Here is a 26669-nt window from a genome sequence, read left to right on the forward strand (position 1 = left end):
CTTGAAAGAGGAGCTTGGTGAAGCAGAACACAAACTGGACTGAAATAGGGAGAAAGCCTACATCCAAACAAAGTGTTGAGTAACTATGGGAATTCTAAAACTGTTGAAATTCTAGCTTATGATTTCTAGAGAGGGAAAGAATGCATGTTGTATATGAAATCTATATTGTGCTTTTTTGGTCCATAAATTGGTATTTAATGGAATGGCAGGAATGCCATTTTTCTTCAAAGCTATAGTCTTTGTCACTTACTAACTCCCTAAAGAAACAATTGGAACCCTTTAAGCTTATGGTTAATGCACAGAAAGGGAAAGGGCTTATGGACATTCTGGAGTGAACACCTCTTCTGGCTAGAAGGCTTCATACATTTTCCACAATCAACTATCATGATTCTAGGCATGCTATGATCAACAAAAACTGTTCCAGAGAACTTGCATTTTTTAGGGCTTTTCTGAATTTGAACAAAACAAGACCCATGACCTGCTTCAAAGGAAATAACTTTCCTAAATTCTGTTACTGTGCCAAAATATCAATCCTAATGCAAATGAAAACAACTTTTTTAAAAAATACTCCTTCCATTATTTTTTCCCACAGTAAAGCCTGTTTCTCTGCTTTTTGGCAAAGAGCCATTAGCATATCTAGTGGTTTGAAAGTGTCATAGTTTATTGAAATGCAAACATGACCCTGATATCCACTAAGTCCTTTCTGTGGAGGAGAGAAAATGGACCTGAAATTCTTTTCCTAAAAGGCTCTAAATAGGACACTGGTATTTCCTAATCTCAATTAAGCAATGGTTGCTTTTTGTGTGCAGAGTCAATCAATCTATCATATTTGAGCGCTGTGTGCAGAGCACTGTACTAAGTGCTTAGGAGAGTACACTATAACGAACACATTCCTCAACACAATGAGCACTGTACTATGTGCTTGGGAGAGTACAATGTTTATTATATTGTACTCGCCCATGCACTTAGTATAGTGCTCTGCACACAGTAAGCACTCAATAAATACGCTTGAATGAATTCAAATAGATTTGGTAGACATATTCCCTGTCAATAAGGACTTTACAGTCTAGAGGGGGAAAAAGACATTGAAATAAATTTCAGATAGGGGTAATGGGAGTACTTCACCTCAGGTGTTTCATATAGGGTTGCTCTGAAGGAAATACTTCAGCTGCCTAAATTATTTTCCAAGATGCCTAACAGCTTCCGAGACTTCTGTGACACCAGAGGGTACTGCTGAATCCCTTCCTACTACAAATGAATATAATAGTTGTTCCAAAATTAGGAAAACTGGGCAAACTTGGTTTTATTGTCTCAAACTGGAACAATAGTCTCAATTTGTGTTTAACTGTGTATTCTTTCCCCTTCTCAGGATCACACCTGGAGAGTTTCCAGTACTGTACCAGTCTCAGCTATGGGAGGGAGTCAAACAGAGGCATACCCATTCCACTGGGCAGTGGCTAGTCAGTGGAAGGCAATCTGCTACAAGTCAAACTCACCTGTGCTGGGCAGCAGCAGTATGGGAGAGAGTCAAGGGTGGAGACTCAGGTTTACTGAGTGGAAGAAGGCAACAGTAAACCACTTCTGTATTTTTAACAAGAAAACTCTATGGGTAAGCTACCAGACCAATTACAGATGGAGAGTGGAGCATTCTGGGAGAGATGTATTGACAGAGTCACTATGGGTCGGAGATGTTTCGACAGCTTAAGACAAGTTTATTCTTCCCCAGTGATCTAAATCAGCCCTGGTTTGGATAAAAGGTTGTTTTGGGTAATCGGCATTCACCTTAAAAGAACTGATCATTCATTATGGTAGTTACTAAATGCTTACTATGTGCCAAATTCTGAGGTAAATGTAAGGCTTTAAGATTCGACCCCCTTGGGGCTCACAAATGATTTTAACCCCATTTTACAGATGAGAAAACAGAGGCCCAGAGAGGTTAAGTGTCAGTCACGCAGCAGGCCACTGGCAGAGCTGATACCAGAACCCAGGTCTTCTGACTTCCAATCCCATGCTCTTTCAAGTGGGTGTCCTGTCAATAAATGAAGTCCTAGGGAGAGCAGGGACTCTAAAGGTCACCTAGATTAACCCCTTTATTCCCTTCAGACGGGGCTATATTTTCCTCCATGGTGGCTTTTAAATAAACACCTGGCATGAACAATGGGCCAACGCTTGACATGTCCATCAAGTGGAATGAAAAACCGGTGAGGGGAAGGAAATCCAATAAAGATACTGGGGAAAATGTAAGATTCCTAAGGGTTTTTCTCATTTCCCCTACAGAATAACAGGGCTAGATAGCCTAGCATGTGGAACTAATGAAGAGCCCAGAAACAGAGATATAATAGAAAATAACATTGAACATTATATACTCAATTTGTTATCTTCTTAGAGAAATAAACTTAAGGAAACAACCTTATCACGTTAATAGCAAAATTCTGTCCCTGCAGCCAGCTGCTGTGGCCACTATGAAATGATATAAGGGCTTCACCTTTCCCTAAGAAGCATAAAAGTAAGCAAGAGATTAAGCAGGTTACCTTCTGGAATGCTTTGTAGAAGGTGACACACTAAGTCACTTAAGTTAGCAGCCAGCCTCTGGCTGTAGCGGAGACTCCAATATTGGCATCAATGCAGGCAACACTTCTGTGGCTCCTTAGAAGCTACCATTTCCAGGATCTGGTCACGACTCCCAAAATCAGCCCCAACATATCAGCATGGCTCAGTAGATAGAGCATGGGCCTGGAAGTCAGAAGGACCTCGGTTCTAATCCCAGCTCTGCCACATATTTGATGTGTGACCTTGGGCAAATCACTTAACTTTTCTGGGCCTCAATTACCCCATTTGCAAAATTCATTCATTCATTCATTCAATCGTATTTATTGAGCACTTATTGTGTGCAGAGCACTGTACTAAGCACTTGGTAAGTATAGGTTGGCAAGATATAGAGATGGCCCCTACCCAACAATGGGCTCACATTCTAGAGGGGGGAGACAGACAGCAAAACAAAACATGCCTCATGCGGATAGGGACTGTAGCCAACTTGATTAACTTGTATCTACCCCAGCCCTTAGAACAGTGCTTGGCATATAGTAAGTGCTTCATAAATACCATTGTTATTATTATTATCAGTATTATTTCCCAGCAATTATTCCTACCTTTGTTCGAACGTTAGACATGACAGGTGGGAACTGGGACAACCATAAGAGTCTTCAAAACAATGACCTGGACCCAGAAATACGAGCAGCAGCAGTGCATCTGAACAAAAGCTTCTATATACCCAGAATGCCCCTATACCTTTTCACTAGGCTGTCTATCATTTTCGGTATCCAAAGCCTGCTTGAATCTTGAGTTTCCTAAAGTCCTTCTATCTTGTCACCTTGGATCAGTAACCATCAGGCTACTGACACGGCACTTGGGATAAACTGCCGGGAGAATTTTGCTTACCTTTCCTTGGCGCCGAATGTTTTCCCACACCCTGGTACACACCATACACTCAAATGCATCAATGTAGTTGTCCTGAGTGAAATCCTGCACACCCCACTTGCGATCCCTGATGGCTGTGAGAAGTCGGCGATTGGTGACTTCACCCTTCAGTTTCCACGTGATGTAGGCCTCATACTCTTTGTCGTTGGCATCCAGTTTTTTTATATAACTGGCCAACTCCCGGGGATGAGAGAATGAGTGGACCAGAATGGCACTTTTGTTGCTAGGAATCCAATCTGCGATGCTTGGAGAACCGTAGTACACGGGGACCACCCCCAGCTTCAGTGGTCTCCAGAACTTCTCGGTGATGTAGTCATCACAGACGGCATTCTCAAAAGCAAGGATGAACTTGTACTGTGCGAGGATCCCGTAGAAGCCAGCATCATCCATGGAGGCTGGGTTTTTCAGCTGCTGAGGGAGGTCTCTGTTCCGAAGACACTCCCCATAGGAATCCACCTCAATGTAGTTCATCAACTCCCGCACATAGCTGTCCCGGTCTGAGGGGGGGTCACAGTCAGACTGGACATAGACAAGTGGAGCAAGTCTTTGCCTGAGGCTGTTTTTTGTTTGCAAAGGAACCATATATTTTAGAGACTTCAGGACCTCGATCCCCTCTAGGTACTGAGTGGTTAAGGGTAGGTGTGAGTGGCGGCTAAAGGTGGCAGTGTAGTTGAACAAGGTAATAGTTGGCTTGTGGAAGAGCTTATAGTTATTTTTCGGAGACTCCTCGTGGAAGAGAGCCCAGTCATGATGGGCTTGGCGAGGCAGAGGTAGGCTGTCTATGTTAAAGTCGGTACCTAGGAGATACAAGCCACTGTTAAAATTTATGGATTTTTAAAAGGTCAGTGTAAAGCTATTTACTGGATTCTTCTCCAGAGTCTGAGAGCAGAGAGCTAAAAGCAATAGGGAAGGAACATGTAAATAGAAAGCACACTAGGGCATAATTGCAAAATTTCTGCAACAGTAATTCTCTAGCTGTTCTTTAAAGAACTGTCAATAGGGTTTTGGCTGAAAAAATTCTACACACATAGCGTAATCCACTCCAGATAGAAATCAACAATTTCATCAAATATTCTGTAGGACAAAAGCAGTTTACACGTTAAGAAAATGACTAGCACAACTGTACAGGCCTGTTAATTCCTTGCCAAAATGGCCACGTGCTGTTGTATGTAGACTTGGCCACACGAGATGAGGAGGGAGCCTATCTTTGCAGAAGCTAGAGTGAATTGCAGACCAGGGGGATAGGCCACTCCCCTCATAATTTCATCCCAGCCTGCAGGAAGAAGAGAATGCTGGAAAATGGGATGAAGCAAAAGTACACTTGGTAAAAAAAACAAAAGGGAACATGGCACAAAAAAGAAAACAGGCCTTTAGACTAAGTGGAAGAAAGGATGAGCATGCTTAAGGATGCCAAGGGTAATATACAGGATAAATAGATGATCCAAAATGATCGATTCCACCAAAGTGCAGTTAATCAATCTTAGTCAAGCTAGATAGGGGGTTTTTAGAGACTTAAAAATTTCTAATGACATGTTGTTACAGAATGCTACCTGACCAGCACAAATTAAGTAGTACACGATGACATAAAGGACATGTAGCAAGTTTATAATTATGAGCAATTCAGCCTTCTGCAGAATAAATTAGGAAGCCTCAGATAGTGGTAAATTGAGTATAGAAATTGTAAATGTGGTAAGCAATCATTTTCTGACTACATGGGTGAGATCCAAGTGGGAAGAGACAATTTCTACTACTGAGACAGACGAATGAACACAACAGCCGATCACAGGAAATATTGAAAATGTGCCTTAGTGATTACAGTATAATTACCATTGTCTAACTGTGGTTACTTAACTGATTTATTTTCATTTTTTAGTACAAGGTAATTTCACGCAACTCCATTTCAAACATTCTCCACAATAAAACAAACCTGGATCAACATCAAAGAAAATAACTTCACCTAAAGAAAAATGCCCTCATTAATTTCATGGAAATTAATTACACAGACAAATGTAAACTATGTCAAAGAAATGCAAACTATTTAGTGCAGACAGCTCAATAATGAACAATTGATTAGTCAACAAAGGCCTTTTAAAAAATTTAAAACCACATAATGCTGTCAGGCAAATAATGGACTCTAAAACTGCTGAAGAAAGTGTCGCCTTCTGTCTCTGAGGAAGAATTTTAAAACTGTGCAGACAGAAATAAAAAGACTGCAGAGGAGGGCTAGTGTATGAAAAACAGGGATAAAGTCTATCTGACTATTTGATTACTTATCTTTGCAGGCTTTGACCTTCACTATCAAAGAAGTTGCAACTTTGAAAGGATCTGATGTAGATCAACTTGTCAGGAAAGAAAAAAAATAAACTTTACCCCTGGAATCCTATAGAACCAGCCCTCAAAAGCCCTCTCCTATTTGTCATTTTTAAAGCTCTCCCTGGGTGCTATGTTCTCAACCAGAACTGGAACTACATAAAAATCCTGGGACTGTTGTTACCAACTTCGGCATTGTCCATTCAAGGCAGAGGGAGCATTTGTCTGAAATGAAGGCAGGATATCAGTGAAAGATTGGAAGTAACCCCCGAAAAGAAATCAGTTCAAGAAAGTCTATAAATGCAATCTGCTACATAAAATTGCTTTTCCATTCTGAATCGAGGGGGAAGGCAGAGGTTGCATTAATCCAGGTTGGCTGGTTTTGAAGCCATATTGGTATTATTCATGCATCCAGGTTACTCCCTAGGTGCATAGCTAGCCCTAATCTGGGCACATTGCTAAGTGGAGATACTACAGGCCCATGGCATCCCCATGCTATCTATCCCAGAGCTAAGTACAGTGCTTGGATCATAGTAAGCATGTAAATATTACCACTTATTTTATTATAACCTTAAGGTTAGAACTGATTCTGCCACATTTTTTCCCCAGCTTCCCCCAAGTGCTTTCCCCTGCCCCATCCCCTCACATTAACCAACAGAAAACTGGATCTGAGATATTGCAAGTTCTACTCAAGTGGAGTGTCAGAGAAATGGGCAGGGAATGTGTCTGCTTGTTGTTAAATTGTACTCCCCCAAGTGCTTTGCACACAGTAAGTGCTCAATAAATATGATTGAATGAATGAATGAAAATCCAGGCTGGAAGACTAAATATATACTAAGCAAAGGCCAGTTTTCAGACTGGGCACTGTCAGCAGGTCAGATGTTAATGGTCTGGTAAATTCCCAGTCCAGTGAAAGACAGCAATCTTTGCTAAAAGGCATCTCTATTTGATAGCTATAAAGCTACAGAAGTAAACAATATCTAACTAAGAAATAAAAAAGGTGAGTCACATATGGAAATCACTTACTTATTATTAAAAACTCATCTAAATAGGGCAGGGCCTTTCATCTTAAGGAATAAGAGCTATGCACCCATAATTACTTTCCTCGGGTTCATTTCATGTTTACTGAGTACTTACTTGGGCTTATTCTTCCTTTAAATAACAGTTGACAAATACATCTAAAGTACAAAACACATTATAAAGAGAACTATAATTTGAAAAACAAATGGAATGAAATTAAATCTGGCAAAAGGTGCCAGCTTGGTGGCCATGGAGGCTGATTATGAATCAGGAGATGTGCGAGATAATTACAGTTCTTTGTATTATCTGGTCCCTTCCTTCCGGACAGCACTACACAGACATCTCATAAATTCCTACAATAGCTTGGGAAGGCAGGAGGCAACATGAATAATTGTCCCCATTTTACCAATAGGGAATGGGAGCACAGAAAAAATCCACTATTTGGCCAAGGACACGACTCAAATTTCTCATCAACCATAATGCCCAAGGTGACTAGTGGAAAAGTGCCAAAGAAGGCTCCCTCACAGGTGTCTTACTCTGGTTCGCTGTCATCATGACTGGTTTGAATATTTCCTGACCATTTTGCGGCTTTTGTCTCAAAGAGTTCAGCTTCAACCACTCTGTCAGGTCAATATGGCAGCAACTGCAGTCACATAATCAGATTTACAATATAATGGAGGGGACAACTCTGGTCCTTGGTGTGACTTTAACCTAAATTTTGTCCCCATGGAGACCACACTGTGGGCATTTGTGGCAAATCTTGGCTTTAAAGCACACAATTAGCTCTCTCCCCGCGACCTTAGTTCGCTGATCTACTATAACCAACCCAACATACTTGTTTCCTCTAACACCAACCTACATACTGTACTTCAATCTCATAGATCCCAATGCTAACCCCTTACCCATGTCCTTCCTCGGGCTTGGAAGTTCCTCCCGCTCCATGTTCAACAGTTCACCATCTTCCCACCTTCAAAATCCTCCTAAAATTCCATCATTATTATTACTTATGGTATTCATTAAGTGCCTCTGAAGTACCAAGCACTGTACTAAGTAAGCGCTGGGGGAAGGTATAAGTATTCAGGTTGGACACAGTCCACATAGGGCTCACCGTCTAAGTAGGAAGGAGTAGGGCTTAATCCCCATTTTACAAGTGAGGAAACTGAGGCACATATAAATTAAGTGACTTACCCAAGATCATACAACAGACAAGTAGCAGAGCCTGGATTAGAACCCAGATCCTCTGACACCCAGGCCCATGTTGGCTGTATTCTTCCCTAAGCCCTCAATTCCCCTATTTGCCCTCCTATTTGTGACAACTATGCACTTGGCTGTGTACCCCGTAAGCACTTCAATACTCACCCAGTCCCACAGTACTTGTGACATCCTTATACTCTACTATTTTCACTCTCTGTAATTTATTTTAATGCTGTCTCCCCCTGTAGACTGTAAGCTCTTTATGGGCAGGGATCACATCTACCAATTCTATTTTACTGTACTTTCCCAAGCAGTTAGTACAGCACTCTCTCTGCACACACAGGAAATAATAAATGCCACTGGTTTATTGACTGGGCGGGCCACCTACCTCGTGTCTCTTCCCACTTCAATCCATACTTCATGCTGCTGCCTGGATTATCTTTGTCCACAAACGCTCTGGGCATGTTACTCCCCTCCTCAAAAATCTCCAGTGGCTACCAATCAATCTGCGCATCAGGCAGAAACTCCTCACCTTGGGCTTCAAGGCTCTCCATCACGTCGCCCCCTCCTATCTCACCTCCCTTCTCTCCTTCTACAGCCCAGCCCACACCCTCCGCTCCTCTGCCGCTAATCTCCTCACCGTACCTCGTCCTCACCTGTCCCGCCATCGACCCCCGGCCCACGTCATCCCCCGGGCCTGGAATTCCCTCCCTCTGCCCATCTGCCAAGCTAGCTCTCTTCCTCCCTTCAAGGCCCTACTGAGAGCTCACCTACTCCAGGAGGACTTCCCAGACTGAGCCCCTTCCTTCCTCTCCCCCTCATCCTCCTCTCCATCCCCCCATCTTACCTCCTTCCCTTCCCCACAGCACCTGTATATATGTATATATGTTTGTACATATTTATTACTCTATTTATTTATTTATTTTACTTGTACATATCTATTCTATTTATTTTATTTTGTTAGTATGTTTAGTTTTGTTCTCTGTCTCCCCCTTTTAGACTGTGAGCCCGCTGTTGGGTAGGGACTGTCTCTATATGTTGCCAACTTGTATTTCCCAAGCGCTTAGTACAGTGCTCTGCACACAGTAAACACTCAATAAATACGATTGATGATGATGATGATTACAACCAGTGTAAACTTCTCAGTTTAATTAGGACTCCCTTATCTAAGTATTAATTAAATCAACTGAAAATTCTTCCAAACTAGCCAGCCCCTGAAAATCAGTGAATTGTCACTTAACCTTACAGGTAAAGGTCTACTGCATTTCTGGACCACCACACCCTGTTGTTCTTTCAATAGCAGAAAAAGGGTTCGCTACACACTCCTGCCAAAGTCCCCTCCTTGCATTCTGTCCTAAAGGAGCCATTTTCAGAGATCAGTCCTCAAAAGAGTAATCACTCTCCATGCCAATTAAACATGGCTTTTCAGCTGAGACTGACTCTTGGGATATCAACTATGTTAGCCTCAAGTCTGTTAACTCAGCCCTGAGTTGGAACCATCTTCTCATTTTGCCTTTTGGTCACAGCTGACCTAGGTTGTGATCAAGAAGATTTTTAACCCACCATCAAAGGCTGAAGGACCCTGCTTCACCTCTCTAATTCTGTTTGAGACCACAGCACCTATGAGCAGAATATAAACTATTATTATCCGGTTAATATTACCTGCTAGGTGCCCAGGTTCATTCTAGGGGATTATTTCATAGTCTTTGTATCATTCCAACTGCAAAAACTTAAACCAAGGGTTTTAGGTCCAGAGTAAGATGGTGCACTGCCTCATCTTCAGCCATCAGTATAAATCTATTTGCCTAGAAGGCCCAACTTGGCTCTCCAAAGTAAATAAGGGCAGAATAGAAGGAGGGCAGAGTATGAGGTGTAGATGACTTTTCTATAGATTTCCTTTTAAATTTTCTTTCAGGTTTATGCAGAATCAACTTCTGGCAGAACTTTGAAAGGGAAAAAAATATTTTCATAGGATGTCATTACCACAGACGATGATGCAGTCGATGGAAATTTCTGCCGACAAAAGTTCACAAACTAAGCATGATCCAAGTAGCCTTCCAATCCCCAGCCTCATCACCTGAAAAGTGAGTAGGGGTTTTTGTCATGAAGCCCAGCCACCCAGTGTACCCTTTGAAATGTTTTGAATGGCATTTTTAAGCACTTACTATGTGCCAAGCACTGTTCTAAATGCTGAGGTACATACAAAGTAATCAGGTCAGACACAGTCCCTGTCCCACATGGGATATATACAAAGTAATCAGTAACTCCTTCCTAAAACTCCCTATTTGACCTTTCTCCCCAACTTTTATAAAGAGCTTGCCAACTACTTTAATTAAAAAATCAAAATATTCCATCATGAGGCTCCTCAAGCTCTCTGCTTCACCTCAATCCACTACCACCCCAAAATCCTCCTCTGTCTTCTCTCAAGAGCTAGCTCCTCCACCTGTACCTATGAACATAACCCTTCTCACCATATAAAAGTCTGCCACAATTTTTTCCCTTCCTGACCATCTTCAAATCCCCAAATCAATCAATCAATGCTATTTATTGAGCACTCAGTCTGTCATCAAATCCTATTGGCTATTCCTCCACAACATTTTCATAATCTGCCCCTTCTACATCCAAAGAGCCACGATGCTGGACGGGGCACCTATCTCCTGGCCTCTGATCATTGTCCTCTCCAATCCATACTTCACTTGGTTGCCAAAATACATTCTTAATACACTGTTTTATTCATATCTTCCCACTCCTCAAAAAACCTGCAACAGTTGCCCATTCATCTCTGCATCAGGCAGAAATCAGGGCCACTGACTTTATGGCAATCAGTTCTTTCTCCTAATTAGTGCATATCCACTCTCTTCTCCCATCACACATGGGAGACTGTACATAATTTTATACTCTATTGCTTCCTCATATCTGAGATTTATCTTAATGTCTGTCTCCCCCTCAAACTGTAAGATGCTTGAGGACAAGGATTACGTTTGGTAATTTTACTGTAATCTTCCTAGTGCTTAGTACAGTGCTCTGCACAAAGTGCTCAATAAATACTACTGATTGATTGACTGGGGGAAAGAGATAAAGAAATAGTCATAAGTAGTGGAATCAGAATAGATAAAATTGATATTCAGTTGAATACGCATATATGCACAAGTCCTGAGAATGGAAATTTATATTATATACACTCTCTCTCTCTCTCTCTCTCTCTCTCTCTCGGCTGCCGAAGGGTGGATACAATTTGGGGTGTAATTGATTAGGGATGGAATTTTAGCAGGCTTTTGAGTGGGGGGAAGACTCAGATCTCGGGGAACTTGAACCAGTCAGCAGCAGGAATTGTATTCTCCCTTTCCGGATAGAGGAAGAATATGGGAGAAAAGAAAAGGAGTCTTTTTTCCCTTCTGGGCCTGGAAAGGCCATAGCTAGCACTCTCCTCAAGAGAAAGGAGAGTCTCAATCAATCCATCAGTGACATTTATTGAGCACTTGCTTTGTGCAGAACACTGTATTAATACAATATAGATGCTAGACCCAATCCTGGACCTCAAGAAGTGTTGGAGACAAGACTGCAATTTACAAGTTCCCAAGGAATAGCACACACCAGAATGGAGAGGAAGGATGAACTGGAAAAATGCCTTGAGTTCTTCAGCGGAAAGCACATGCTAAAACAAATGGATGAATAAATCGGCCCAGACGGAGCAATATGATTGGGGTTTCTAAGTATGCTTCTCATCCTGACTTGCTGTGTGACCTTGGGCAAGGCATACAACATCTGTGTGTTTCAGTCTCAACTGTAAAATGCAGCTGATCATGCAGAAAAATAACATAGGTTTTAGGAAAACATCAACGTGCAATAACCATATAGGGAAATCATAAGTAGGATAATGACAAACAGCTGCCTATCTCCCAGTTCCTTCACAACACTACTGAGGAAATTCAACTTTAAGAAGTGTAACTTTCTAAAAAGGGCTTCATATTTAGACTTAAACGGAGGTTTCATGGTGAAGAGAAGCAACATAACCTAGTGAACAGAGCACTGGCCTGGGAGACAGGAGGACTAAGGTTCCAATTCCGGCTCCATCATTTGCCCACTGTGTGACCTTGGGCAAGTCACTCAACTTCTCTGGGCCAAAGTTACCTCACCGGTAACATGAGGATTAAGACTGTAAACCCCACGTGGGACAGGGACTGTGTCCAACCTGATTAGCTTTTATCTACCCCAGTGCTTAGTACATTCATTCATTCATTCAATCATATTTATTGGGCACTTACCATGTGCAAAGCACTGTACTAAGCATTTGAGCACTGTACTCAGTACAGTACTAGTAGAGTGCCTGGCACATAGTCATTCATTCAATCGTATTTATTGAGCACTTGTGTGCAGGGCAATGTGCTAAGCAGTTGGGAGAGTACAATACAACAATAAACACATATTTCCTGCTCACAACGAGCTTACAGTCTAAGGAGGGGAGGCTGGGGGGGTGGGGGTGGGGCGGACACATTAGTAAGTGCTTAACAGATACCATGAAAAAAAAAATCTCCATCCCCAAGCAAAGTATGCCTTGGAATTAAGCCTCATAGTCAATCATTTAATCAATCAATCAATTATATTTATTGACTGATTACTTTTTGCAGAGCACTGTACTAAGCACTTAGACTACAAAAGCAGAACTACTGGGCACTAGGAGGTGAATGTCTGTTATTGACCTTACTGCTAAAAATCATTTCAGATGTAAATGAGAGGTCACTGTGAGAGCAGGGTTACCATTTTCATACATTGCAGCTTTAATACTAGAAAGAATAGCTTTTTTTTAGTTTGATTCTTTCTTTTTATTTAATTAAGATATGAAAAGCCAAGTTGGAGACATATCAAAGTCAATTCTGCTTGGTGAAGCACAAACTACATCACTTTAATTTTTAAAATGCATTGCCAATTTGAGAGATTAAATCCTTTGAAGTGATTTTCTGGAAGAAAAGATAGGTATAAGATGAACAACATAAGAGGTAAGTAGTCATGGTAATGGTATTTATTGACCACTTGTTGAATGAAATACATTGTACTATTAATAAAAATATGTGTAACATTTGTTAAGCATTTGCAATGTAACAGGCACTGTACTAATTGTTCAGGTAGATGCAAGTTAATCAGGTCAGACCCAATCTCTATCCCAAATGGGGCTCACAGTCTGAGTAGGAGTGAGAACAGGCACTAAATCTCCATTTTATAGATGAGGAAACTGAGGCACAAGGAACTGACTTGCTCAAGGTCACAAGAAAACCAGTGTTGGATCAGGATTAGAATCCATGTCCTCTGAATCTTAGGCTTGTGTTCTTTCTATTATGCCACACTGCTTCTCTACGTGCCACTAAATACTTAGGAAGATACAACAGACATACAAGACCTATTTCCTGCCTCCAACTCCAATTCTCCGATTGTCCCCCTAAATCCCTCAACTATAAATAGTCTGACAGAAAAAGCAGAGGAATGGGATTTCGGAGACCTGGGTTTTAATTCCAGTTCTGTGCCTGTCTTACCATATAGCAGTCAGAAAGTCATTTAATCTGTGGTTTGGTTTCCTGAGACAATGAAAAATAACAAAGAGACAACTGGTCTCTGGACCTCCTAGACCATGAACCTCATGTGAGCAGGGACTGCATGTGATTGGATTGTCTTGTATCTCTCCTAATGCTTGTCATGTAGTAAGTGCTTAATAAATACCCTGAGTAGAATGATAATTTATAAGGACTTTCCACCTGGATTACTGCATCTTCCTCTTTGAGAACTTCCCAGCCACTTGTCTCTTCCCATTCAAGTCCATACTTCACTCTGTTGCCAGGGTCATTTTTCTAAAAAAATATTCAGTCCACGACTTCCCACTCCTCAAAAACCTTTTACCGCCATATAAAACAGAAACTCTTTACCATTGGCTTTAAACCACTCAATCACCTTGCCTCCTCTGACCTCATCCACCTTATTTCCTACACAACCCAACCCGCACACCTCGCTCCTGTACCACCATCTTACTTACTGTGCCCCAAGCTCAACTACCTCACTGATGACACCTTTTCCCACATCCTCCCTCTACTCTGGAACTCCCTACCCCTCCATATACACTAGAGTATCACTACACCCACCTTCAAAGCATTATTAAGGTCACATCTCCTCCAAGGGCCATCCCAGTTAAGCCCTCTTTCCCCCAGTTCCCTCTCCCTTCTGTGTCATCTATGCACTTGGACCTTTGAGTACTTGATACTCACCCCACTCTCAACACCACAGCACTTATGTACATATCTTAAATTCTACATCATAAATTATTTGTTTATATTAATGCCTGTCTCCCCATCTAGAATGTAGGTCACTGTAAGCAGGGAACATAACAGCCAACTTGGTTGTATTGTATTCTCCCAAGCATTTAATATAGTGTTCTCCATGTGGTAAGTGCTCAATATATACCATTGACGCTGACGATTGATGATTTCCTATGAGACTGGGTGTCTTGTTGTCCTTGGGTACATTCTGCTCCATTGTTATCCATTTGGCTTCCCTTAATGTATTTACTCCTAGCACTAGATTTCCACTCAGGAACTCCCTCTACATGGAATTTCCAAACACATGATATTTCTCAGGCAGGGAGAGGAAGCTGAGGAAGGAAAAGAATCAGAAGCTGAAGCAGTGGGGCCTAATGGAAACAGCAGGGCCTGGGGGTCAGAAAACCTGGGTTCTAATTCCAGCTGTGTGACTTCGGGAAAGTCACTTAACTTCTCTGTGCCTGTTAACTCATCTTTAAAATGGGGATTAGGACTGTGGTACCTATGTGGGACAGGGACTGTGTACAACCCGATTATCTCATCTCTAGCCCAGTACTTAGTACAGTCCCTGGCACATAGTAAGAGCTTAATAAATACCATTATAAAAAGAAAAAAACAGGAAAGGACAGAATTTATTCATTGGCAGGGCTGTCTAGAATCAGCCCTGGTACCTCCAAAATTGACAATTCAAAGCCCTGGCACCTCTACACTTGCCATTTCAGTTATGAAAAACTAAAGTAAATCTGTACTTTAGACTTATAAGTATCCTACACTCGTTCAAAATTAGACCAGTCAGTCAGTCAATCATATTTATTGAGTGCTTACTCTGGGCAGAGCACTATATTAAACACTTGGGAAAGTACAATATAACAGACACAGTCCCTGCCCACAGTGAGTTTACAGTCTGGAAGGGGAGACAAACATTATTATAAATAAATTACAGATACGTACATAAGTGCTGTGGGATTGGAGCCAGGGATGGTGAATAAATGGAGCAAGTCAGGGTGATGCAGAAGGGAGTGGGAGAAGAGGAAAGGAGGGCTTAGTTAGGGAAGGCCTCTTGGAGGAGATGTGTTTGCAATAAGTCTTTGAAGGCTGGGGGAGAGTAACTCTCTGTTGGATATAAGGAGGAAAGGGGTTCCAGGCCAGAGGCAGGGCATGGGAAAGAGGTCAGCAGCCAGATAAATGAGACTGAGGTACAGTAAGAAGGTAACCATTAGAAGAGTGAAGTGGGCAGGCTGGGTTGTAATAGGAGAGTAGTGAGGTGAGGTAGGAGGGTGTAAGGTAATTGAGTGCTTTAAAGCCAATGGTGAGGAGTTTCTGTTTGATGCTCAGGTGAATGGGCAACCACTGGAAGTTCTTGAGGAGAGGGAAAACATGGACTAAATGATTTTGTAGAAAAATGATGTGGACAGCAGAGTGGAGAGAGACAAGAGGCAGGAAGGTCAGCAAGGAGGCTGGAGTAGCAAGGAGTAGTCAAGACAGGATAGGGTAAGTGATTGGATTAACATGGTAGCAGACCAAAACCAGCTACTTTCTCAAATAGTGGAGTTGCTTGTCAAATACCCTAGTTGAACTTCAGTTCAGTCATGAAGACTTTGAGATTGAGATCCTGCCTGAAGGAACCAATTATAGTGGTAGCAGTTTACACTGTGCCACTTCCACTCTCTTGCCCCTTCCAGCCAGGCAACCGCTGAGGCATGGATTGCCACAAGTGACCAGGCAGGAGGGACGCAGCACACTGTGAAGTGTTTGCAAGCATTTTATGTACCACCCCACCTCATTTTTGCTCTTTCAAATAAATTTGTAATGACTGTAATATGACAATGTACTTAGTGACAATAATGCAATTGTTGATTCAAAAGTCAATACTAATTCAAAACATCAAATTAAGTCATCCCTTAGAGGCTGGCATGCTTCCTTTGCAATTATAGCAGGGAGCTCATATGGATTTATTCCGTTATTATTATAGTATTTCTTAAGTGCTTACTAAGTATCAAGCACCATTGTAAATGTTGGGTATATCCAGGTCATTCATTAAGTTGGACGTGGTCCCTGTCCTATGTAGGGCTCATAGTCTCAGTTGGAGGGAGAACAGGTATTGAATTCCCACTTTACAGATGAGGAAACTGAAGTATAGCGAAGTTAAGCAACTTGCCCAATGTCATGCAGCAGGCAAGTGGCAGAACAGTGATTAGAACCCAGGTCCCTGACCCATGCTTTTTCCACTAGGCTACATTGCTCCCCACTGCTCTTCTGATAGTAATCAATACGTGGGAGGGCAACAGAATCTATGCCTCTCACCCCAAGGCCTATAAAGTGCTCCTAGTTCCTCCGCAAATCCCAATCAGTTCAGAGAACTCATTTCTCCTTCCATTCTACTTTCAGGGATGGCCTCAATCCCTGGAAAGATGGATCCAACATTAGATCAGTTCCACCGGACCAGGCCGATTTTAAAAGTTTGGCACATCATGAATCCCAATCCACTGCTCCTGCCTGCCTTTCCCCTCAAGTGATCTGTGCAATCCCTTAAGGCAGTGCTCTGTGCACAGTACGGGCTCAATAAATACCACTGATTGATTGGCTGATTGACAGTCTGGATTTCTGATATTCTCCTGCAAGAATTTGGTGGTTCGGATATCTCATACCAACCCAGGCCAGGTTGGTTCATCTTGGACAGAATTACCCAGGGGAGTGCAGGGGGAGGGGGTTGTGCCTTGTTACTGGACAAGAGGGGTTATAGCAAAGCATCTACATGAAAGGATGTGGTGATGCATGGAGTGAGGGAACACAGCCACCAAGAAAAGAGGGGCCCCTTTTTAAATAGCTCAGGGGGAGACCTAAATGAACATGCATTGCAAACCATTCAAGTGAAAAGCCAGAAAAGTATCCCACTTGATGCATACTTGGCAGAGGGCAGTTCTCCTGAGTTTTCTGGGTGCGGATGTATGTGTTTGTATATGCGTGCCAAATGTTTGCGAGTTCTGTAAGCCAGCAAAGGAATTGTTATTGTAGCACCCATATTGCTAAGCATGTTCTCCAAATTACTTCCCGGTTGGGAAATGGAAAGAGAACACATCGGATCTCCAGCCTGTAGGTATGCAATAAAGTCTGGGACACAGTTGAACTTTTGGTACAGTTTATGTTGGGAAATCTCTGACACGAGGGAGCTGAGCTCCATCAAGTGCAATCTGAGAAGGGTTGGCACTCGTTAACATATTTTGCACACCACCATCTTCTTGGGCCAGAGGCTTGAGGCCAGCCTTCCTTGACGGATGGCCACTCTGGAGATCAATTTCACTGAGGCTTCCTGAGATTGAGTCAGTCCCCTCTGTGCAATAATGATCAGGGCAATGGCCTCTGGGCATTACAGTCTGGGCCTTTTAGATGCCAAGGTTGGAAAATGAATCCTCACCTAGTCATTTTCAACTTTCACTCAAGAAAACCAATGGTACCACAGAGAGATCTTTAGACGTGTACAAAAGGAATTAAAGGATTAACACTGGTGAATGATGTTATGTGAATTTCAACAGGATTGGTGATACAATACACACAAGTGAACTAAGATGTGGGACCATAAAATCAGAAGAAAAGGAAGAGGAAGGAAGAGATCAGCAAAATTAAAGCAGTCACACTCCCCGGCTCTGCTGAAAGTTGAGCAAGAATAAATCTGTAACTAATACTTTTATTCTTCACTAAATCTGTTGCCCACCACATACACAGAATGGGATGCTTTTGTTCTAACCTTCATTTAATGGCTTCATGTTACACTAATTTGCCTTTGCAAATCGTCTAGTTTCTGTAGACTATAAGATCACAAATTCCTGGGTGAAAAACCCACACATTCAATTTACAACCAAAAATATATATGCAAAAAGAAGCTCCATCTGGAAATACTATCTCATGGGCAGCTTTAAATTATGCACAAGTGGATTTCATTTTGCTGAGCAAGAGAGCTTTGAAATATATAGCAGCTTTATTACATTTGCCAAGATACCTACTAGTAGCACAAATGCATCAGTGGCTCTATTCTGCATGGACAATACCTGAATTTTGATTTGCACATTTTAACCTTTGACATCAGGACTTCTATTTTCTTACATTTCACACATACCCCTGCCACGCACCCCCCCACACACACATGTATTGCCAAATACACTTAGAAATCTACACCTCTAACATGAAGATATTTCAACATCTATTTTTAATACTAACACTTAGTTAATGAAATCCACTCTTACCTAATGCATATCCCTGGCCCTGTTCATTCTAGATGGAAACCATCCTCCTAAGCAACATGTCCCCCTAAACAATGAAGTTTTTAGCCTATGAGGTCAATGATACTTCTCTCACAGGGCCACTTCTGCACAGGGTAAAATAAATGCTAGTTTTCCCAGAAGCCACCATTCGGGTCAAGGGAAGGACTCCCTCCTCATTTTCCCCAAACACAGAGTTGCCTTAATGGCCCAAAAATTTCAGATCCATTTTCAATCAAATTTTCATGGAAATGAAACTTGTAGGCAAACACTAACTACTGGGGGATGTTTAATCTACTGAAGTGACTCATATATGGAGAAGAAAATGCAGGGGGTTGGAATTTTAGAATTTTGAGGGGTGGGTTGGGGCAGTACTTATTACACCCAGAGGAATCGTCACTGGTCCTACTTTGTCCCTGGCTACCAAGACTGTCAGTTTTCACCACTTCATAGAAAGCTGGACTCCTGCATCTAGCGATACATAGCTGACTTTCTCTGATTTAAAGATGGTTAGCCTCAATCTCAAGATTGTACCTAATGAACAGCGGCGATCTTGGGCCCCGGAGGGCAACCATGGAGAACATGTGGCGGCTGCTCAGTAGCCACGACGCTGAGGAGCAAGGGCTGACCGCCCAGGTGCTGGATTCCACTTCACTTAGTTTTGGCACTAGGTTGAGATGGTTTGCCATATGTTTCATATGTGGCATTTTGTGTTCTTTGCTTGCCCCCGGGCCTGGAATGCCCTCCCTCTGCCCATCCGCCAAGCTAGCTCTCTTCCTCCCTTGAAGGCCCTGCTGAGAGCTCACCTCCTCCAGGAGGCCTTCCCAGACTGAGCCCCTTCCTTCCTCTCCCCCTCGTCCCCCTCTCCATCCCCCCATCTTACCTCCTTCCCTTCCCCACAGCACCTGTATATATGTATATATGTTTGTACATATTTATTACTCTATTTATTTTACTTGTACATAGCTATTCTATTTATTTTATTTTGTTAGTATGTTTGGTTTTGTTCTCTGTCTCCCCCTTTTAGACTGTGGGCCCACTGTTGGGTAGGGACTGTCTCTATATGTTGCCAATTTGTACTTCCCAAGCGCTTAGTACAGTGCTCTGCACATAGTAAGCACTCAATAAATACGATTGATGATGATGATGAACACCCTTCCAAAATGCACAACATGCTACAGTTCACCAAGGTTCTCATTGGAACTGTGGAAGGAAGAAAACCTTCTTATCTCCTGCATTCCTTTTTAAAAGGGTTTGACCTTGTTCCAAGGAGAATCACACCTTGGGATCCAATTGCCCCAATAGCTACTGCAATCCAGCTCCCTCTCACACCACAAAATAATGTCCAATAAATGGCCATTAGCACAGCATTCATTCATTCATTCGTATTTATTGAGTGCTTACTGTGTGCAGAGCACTGTACTAAGCACTTGGGAAGTGCAAGTTGGCAACATATATAGATGGTCCCTACCCAACAGCGGGTTCACAGTCTAGAAGGGGGGGGACAAACAAAACAAAGCATATTAACAAAATAAAATAAATAGAATAAATATGTACAAGTAAATTAGAGTAATAAATATGAACAAACATATATACATATCTACATATATATAGGTGCTGTGGGGAGGGGAAGGAGGTAAGGTGGGGGGATGGGGAGGGGGAGGAGGGGAAGAGGAAGGAGGGAGCTCAGTCTGGGAAGGCCTCCTGGAGGAGGTGAACTCTCAGTAGGGCTTTGAAGGGAGGAAGAGAGCTAGCTTGGTGGATGTGCGGAGAGAGGGCATTTCAGGCCAGGGGGAGGACATGGGCCAGGGTTTGACAGCGGGACAGGCGAGAACGAGGCACAGTGAGAAGGTTAGCAGCAAAGGAGCGGAGGGTGCGGGCTGGGCTGTAGAAGGAAAGAAGGGAGGTGAGGTAGGAGGGGGCGAGGTAATGGAGAGCCTTGAAGCTGAGAGTGTAATGATCCCCTCCTGGTACAATCACTGGGACCACAGCTTGCCTACCCTTTGCCTGCTCCTAATGCATCCTAGGATTTCTGCTATGTCTCAGTGCTACTTAGGGGTCCTAAACTCAATAAACTGAGCACTTTCTCAAGGAGAACTGGGCTCATTATAATTAACATTATTAACAAGGGTTAATGTTAACATTATGGGAAGCAGCAGTAGTGGATAGAGCACAGGCCTGGGAGTCAGAAGCTCATGGGATCTAATCCTGGCTCTGCTACTTGTCTCCTATGTGATCTTGGGCAAGTCACTTCTCTGGGCCTCAGTTACCTCATCTGTAAAATGGGGAGTAAAACTATGAGCCCCATATGGGACAGGGACTGTGTCCCTGTGTCCAATCTGATTTGCTTGTATCCATCCTAGTGCTTAGTACAGTGCCTGGCACAAAGTAAGCATTTAACAAATACCAAAATTTTTATTATTACTTAATTTGAAACCAACATCTGTCCCCATGCTTGGCTCCCTACACACTTATCCTGCCTTTCTCCTTCCTCTGTACTATATATTATAAACCCCAACTATGTCTTGATAACAATAAAACAAGGAATTCTCTGCACCCACTGACGATGATGATGATGATGATAATTCTGGGCGGTGAAATCAAAACTTTCAAATGTATTTCATTTTTTTATAAAAAAAGAAGAATCATCATAGGGCTAAGTAGGATGGTTCGGACACTAAATAATATGGTTCTAACAGAAAGGATGGTTCACAGTGAATTTCACAAGCCCCGTTTTGTGACACTCTGGCGAGAAAAGTCTTGTTGTAAACATCGCCCTCTTGTGCTTTCTGGAGGAAAGGCACTATAAATTGGGGATGAACCACTCTCTAATCTGTGATGCCGAATACTCCCTTGGACAACAAATTTCCTCTTTCACTTTAGGTTTTCCTGGGCAAGGAGTCCACAGGGGAGAAGAGGCTGCACTCCCTTCTCCACCCACCCTCCTATTTCCAGAACACGACACAAAAGTGGTGATAAAATTCTTATAGATGGAGCATTTTGTGGACCTGGGTCCAAATTGATAGTCACATATTAATCAATCAATCAATTTATTAAGCTCTTACTGCTTGCAGAGCATTGTACTAAGTACTTGGGGGAGTTGGTAGACCTGGTCTCTTCCCACAATGAGCTGCCCCAGGGCTCAGCACAGTGTTTTTAGCAAATAGTTGATCATTTCTTAACTAACATAATACACCAAAAATCAATCAATGACTACATCAATCAGCCAGCTTGATTTTCTGGCTTTAAGATTGGTGAGGAACTAAAAGTTTAGGCTCAGGGTCAAAAGATGGGTACAAACCTTAGACAAAAAACTAGGTGCAAACCAGATGACCAACACCTTTAACCATACTCTTTGACTAAATTTCATGGACATTCATTAATTCATTTACTCTACTTCAATTGTCATCATCTGCTTCCTAAAGTAAATGATTATATTCCTTCGCAGGATCTTAAAATTCCAGGATATTCTCCCTTAAAACTACAAACATTTGATAGTCTTTCTGAAGCACCTCACTTTATTTCTCAATTTCTCTTCCTTTCTTTACTCATCTTATTCACCTTCATCCCTCATCAATTATTTGATGAATGGCATTTATTGAGCACTTACATTGTGCAGAACACTGTACTAAGTGGTTAGGAAAGTACAATACAACAACATTGATAGAACTCTCCTCCCTCCTCTCAAGTGCTACTCCGGCCACCTGTGCTTCTGACCCCATTCCCTCTCATCTTATGAAATCTCTCGCTCCATCCCTTCTCCCCTCCTTAACTTCCATCTTCAACCGCTCACTCTGCACTGGTTCCTTCCCCTCTGCCTTCAAACATGCCCATGTCTCTCCCATCCTAAAAAAACCCTCTCTTGACCCCACCTCACCTTCTAGTTATCGTCCTATATCCCTCCTACCATTCCTTTCCAAACTCCTTGAACGAGTTGTCTACACGCGCTGCCTAGAATTCCTCAACAACAACTCTCTCCTCGACCCCCTCCAGTCTGGCTTCCGTCCCCTTCATTCCACGGAAACTGCACTCTCAAAGGTCACCAATGACCTCCTGCTTGCCAAATCCAACGGCTCATACTCTGTCCTAATCCTCCTCGACCTCTCAGCTGCCTTTGACACTGTGGACCACCCCCTTCTCCTCAACACGTTATCTGACCTTGGCTTCACAGACTCCGTCCTCTCCTGGTTCTCCTCTTATCTCTCCGGTCGTTCTTTCTCAGTCTCTTTTGCAGGCTCCTCCTCCCCCTCCCATCCTCTTACTGTGGGGGTTCCCCAAGGTTCAGTGCTTGGTCCCCTTCTGTTCTCAATATACACTCACTCCCTTGGTGACCTCATTCGCTCCCACGGCTTCAACTATCATCTCTACGCTGATGACACCCAGATCTACATCTCTGCCCCTGCTCTCTCCCCCTCCCTCCAGGCTCGCATCTCCTCCTGCCTTCAGGACATCTCCATCTGGATGTCCGCCCGCCACCTAAAGCTCAACATGTCGAAGACTGAGCTCCTTGTCTTCCCTCCCAAACCTTGTCCTCTCCCTGACTTTCCCATCTCTGTTGACGGCACTACCATCCTTCCCATCTCACAAGCCCGCAACCTTGGTGTCATCCTCGACTCCGCTCTCTCATTCACCCCTCACATCCAAGCCGTCACCAAAACCTGCCGGTCTCAGCTCCGCAACATTGCCAAGATCCGCCCTTTCCTCTCCATCCAAACCGCTACCCTGCTAATTCAAGCTCTCATCCTATCCCATCTGGACTACTGCACTAGCCTTCTCTCTGATCTCCCATCCTCGTGTCTCTCTCCACTTCAATCCATACTTCATGCTGCTGCCCGGATTATCTTTGTCCAGAAACGCTCTGGACATATTACTCCCCTCCTGAAAAACCTCCAATGGCTACCGATCAATCTGCGCATCAAGCAGAAACTCCTCACCCTGGGCTTCAAGGCTGTCCATCACCTCACCCCCTCCTACCTCACCTCCCTTCTCTCCTTCTACTGCCCAGCCCGCACCCTCCGCTCCTCCACCACTAATCTCCTCACTGTACCTCGCTCTCGCCTGTCCCGCCATCGACCCCCAGCCCACGTCATCCCGCGGGCCTGGAATGCCCTCCCTCTGCCCATCCGCCAAGCTAGCTCTCTTCCTCCCTTCAAGGCCCTGCTGAGAGCTCACCTCCTCCAGGAGGCCTTCCCAGACTGAGCCCCTTCGTTCCTCTCCCCCTCGTCCCCCTCTCCATCCCCCCGTCTTACCTCCTTCCCTTCCCCACAGCACCTGTATATATGTATATATGGTTGTACATATTTATTACTCTATTTATTTATTTATTTATTTTACTTGTACATTTCTATCCTACTTATTTTATTTTGTTGGTATGTTTGGTTCTGTTCCCTGTCTCCCCCTTTTAGACTGTGAGCCCACTGTTGGGTAGGGACTGTCTCTATGTGATGCCAATTTGTACTTCCCAAGCGCTTAGTACAGTGCTCTGCACATAGTAAGCGCTCAATAAATACGATTGATTGATTGATTGATTGATTGATATGTTCCCTGCCCACAGGAAGCTCACAGTCTAAAAGAGAAGACATATTAAAATAAATTACATGTAAGGGAAGCAACCTAATATACAGATATGTCCAAAAGTGTTTTGGAGGGCAGGACTGTGAAGGGGAGTATCTAAGTGCTTACTGGGTAGGATTGTAAGCTCGTCTCTAGATTGTTCATTTTTTGTGGCCAGGGAAGGAATCTATCAACTCTGTTATAGTGTACTCTTCCAAGTGCTTAATACAGTGCTCTGCACATAAAAGCTCTCAATAAATACTATGGATTGAATGTTTGATACTAAATGCATGGGAGAAGCAGTAGGGAGGGAAAATAGGGTGTGGGGATGATGTCTCAGCCCAGAAAGGCTTCTGGGAATATGATTTCAATAGAGCTTTGAATATGGGGAGAGTGTTGACCTGTCAGATGGGCAGTGGGAGGGAGTTCCAGGCAAGAGGGAGGGAGTGAGAAAGGGGTTAACTACAAGTTGAGGCATGATCAAAAGACTTGGTGAGTGGTAGGTTGGTGAGTAGAGGAAAAAAGTGTGTGGGCTGAATTCTAGAGGATGAGAAACCAGGATAATTAATTAATTAATGCCAAGGTCACTGATTGAGTGCCTTGAATTTGCTGGTGATGAGTTTCTGCTTAATGCAGAGGTGGATGAACAGCCCTGGTGGCACTAGAGTGGGGAGACATATGCAGAATGATTTTTTAGAAAAATGATGAAGGATGGACTGGAAAAGGGAGAGGCTGGAGGCAGGGAGGTCAATCATCATCATCATCAATCGTATTTATTAAGCGTTTACTGTGTGCAGAGCACTGTATTAAGTGCTTGGGAAGTACAAATTGGCAACTTATAGAGACAGTCCCTACTCAACAGTGGGCTCACAGTCTAAAAGGGGGAGACAGAGAACAAAACCAAACATACTAACAAAATAAAATAAATAGAATAGATATGTACAAGTAAAATAAATAAATAAATAAAAAGAGTAATAAATATGTACAAACATATATACATATATACAGGTGCTGTGGGGAAGTGAAGGAGGTAAGATGGGGGGATGGAGAGGGGGACGAGGGGGAGAGGAAGGAAGGGGCTCAGTCTGGGAAGGCCTCCTGGAGGAGGTGAGCTCTCAGTAGGGCCTTGAAGGGAGGAAGAGAGCTAGCTTGGCGGATGGGCAGAGGGAGGGCATTTCAGGCCCGGGGGATGACGTGGGCTGGGGGTCGATGGCGGGACAGGCGAGAACGAGGTACGCTGAGGAGATTAGCGGCAGAGGAGCGGAGGGTGCGGGCTGGGCTGTAGAAGGAGAGAAGGGAGGTGAGGTAGGAGGGGGCGAGGTGATGGAGAGCCTTGAAGCCCAGGGTGAGGAGTTTCTGCCTGATGCGCAGATTGATTGGTAGCCACTGGAGATTATTGAAGAGGGGAGTAATATGTCCCGAGCGTTTCTGGACAAAGATAATCCGGGCAGCAGCATGAAGTATGGATTGAAGTGGCGAGAGACACGAGGATGGGAGATCAGAGAGAAGGCTGATGCAGTAGTCCAGACGGGATAGGATGAGAGCTTGAATGAGCAGGGTAGCGGTATGGATGGAGAGGAAAGGGCGGATCTTGGCAATGTTGCGGAGCTGAAACCGGCAGGTTTTGGTGACGGTCAATGAGGTCAATGAGGAGGCTAATGCAGTAGTAGAGATAAGATATGACAAGTGCTTGAACCAGTGTGTTAGCAGTTTGGATATAGAGGAAGGAGTGAATTCTGGAGATGCGGTGGAAGCAGAATCGCCAATATTTGGTGACTGAATAAGAAGAGAGACGAGTCAAGGATAATGCCAAGGTCACGATCTTGTGAGACAAATGATAGTGGTGTTGTCCACAGTGATGGGAAAGTGTGAGGGAGTGGCCTGGAGAGGAGAGAATTTGCAAGGGAAGTTGACATCTCCAAGTACCAAGTAGAGATGTCCTGAAGCCAGGAAGAAATGTGAGACTGCAGAGAGGGGGATAGGTTGGCATTGGAGATGTAGATTTGGAAACTATAAGCACAGAGATGGTAGTTGAACCTCTGGGAGCATTCCCCAAAGGAGTGAGAGAGAGAATTGAAGAATACACAGAATTAAGCCTTGATGGGCTCTCACAGTTAGGGCTTGAGAGGCAGAGGAGGAGCCTGTGAAGGAAACAGAGAAGGAGTGATGAGAGAAGTAGGAGAAGAACCTCTTCCCATCCTTTGCCCGACATCCCTAGGAGAGCTTTGCCCTTAAGGATTCCACAGGGGTCTGGACTAAGAACAGATCATCTCACAGAACAAAGAGGCATGTACCAATCAGCTCTTCTCTGAAATGAAAAGGTTTCTATGGGTTTAACTTCTTAAAACATATTACACAATTTAAAAGATCATTCTTACCAATTAATCCTAAACCACGTTTTGTCTGGGCCCAATAGATTTAGCATCTTAATAATAATAACAACAATGATGGCATTTATTAAGTGCTTATTATAAGCAAAGCACTGTTCCAAGTGCTGGGATCACTAGTACCTTCAATGGTAATAAGCTTAAGCTCATTTTAGGCTCAAAAACAGTTC

At 43.3% G+C, this 26669-nt stretch overlaps 1 protein-coding gene across 1 annotated transcript in view; it reads right to left on the reverse strand.

Annotated features, from left to right (window-relative positions):
- The window catches only part of FUT10 (fucosyltransferase 10), a 61485-nt gene that overhangs the window by 6127 nt on the left and 28689 nt on the right, over positions 1 to 26669 (reverse strand). The window contains exon 4 of the mRNA XM_038746550.1: positions 3439 to 4274. Within this exon, the coding sequence (XP_038602478.1) occupies positions 3439 to 4274 (836 nt within the window). The remainder of the gene's footprint in view (positions 1 to 3438; positions 4275 to 26669) is intronic.

This window comes from Tachyglossus aculeatus, chromosome 5 (genome assembly GCF_015852505.1).
Source record: "Tachyglossus aculeatus isolate mTacAcu1 chromosome 5, mTacAcu1.pri, whole genome shotgun sequence".
In the NCBI taxonomy this organism is placed as follows: domain Eukaryota; kingdom Metazoa; phylum Chordata; class Mammalia; order Monotremata; family Tachyglossidae; genus Tachyglossus; species Tachyglossus aculeatus.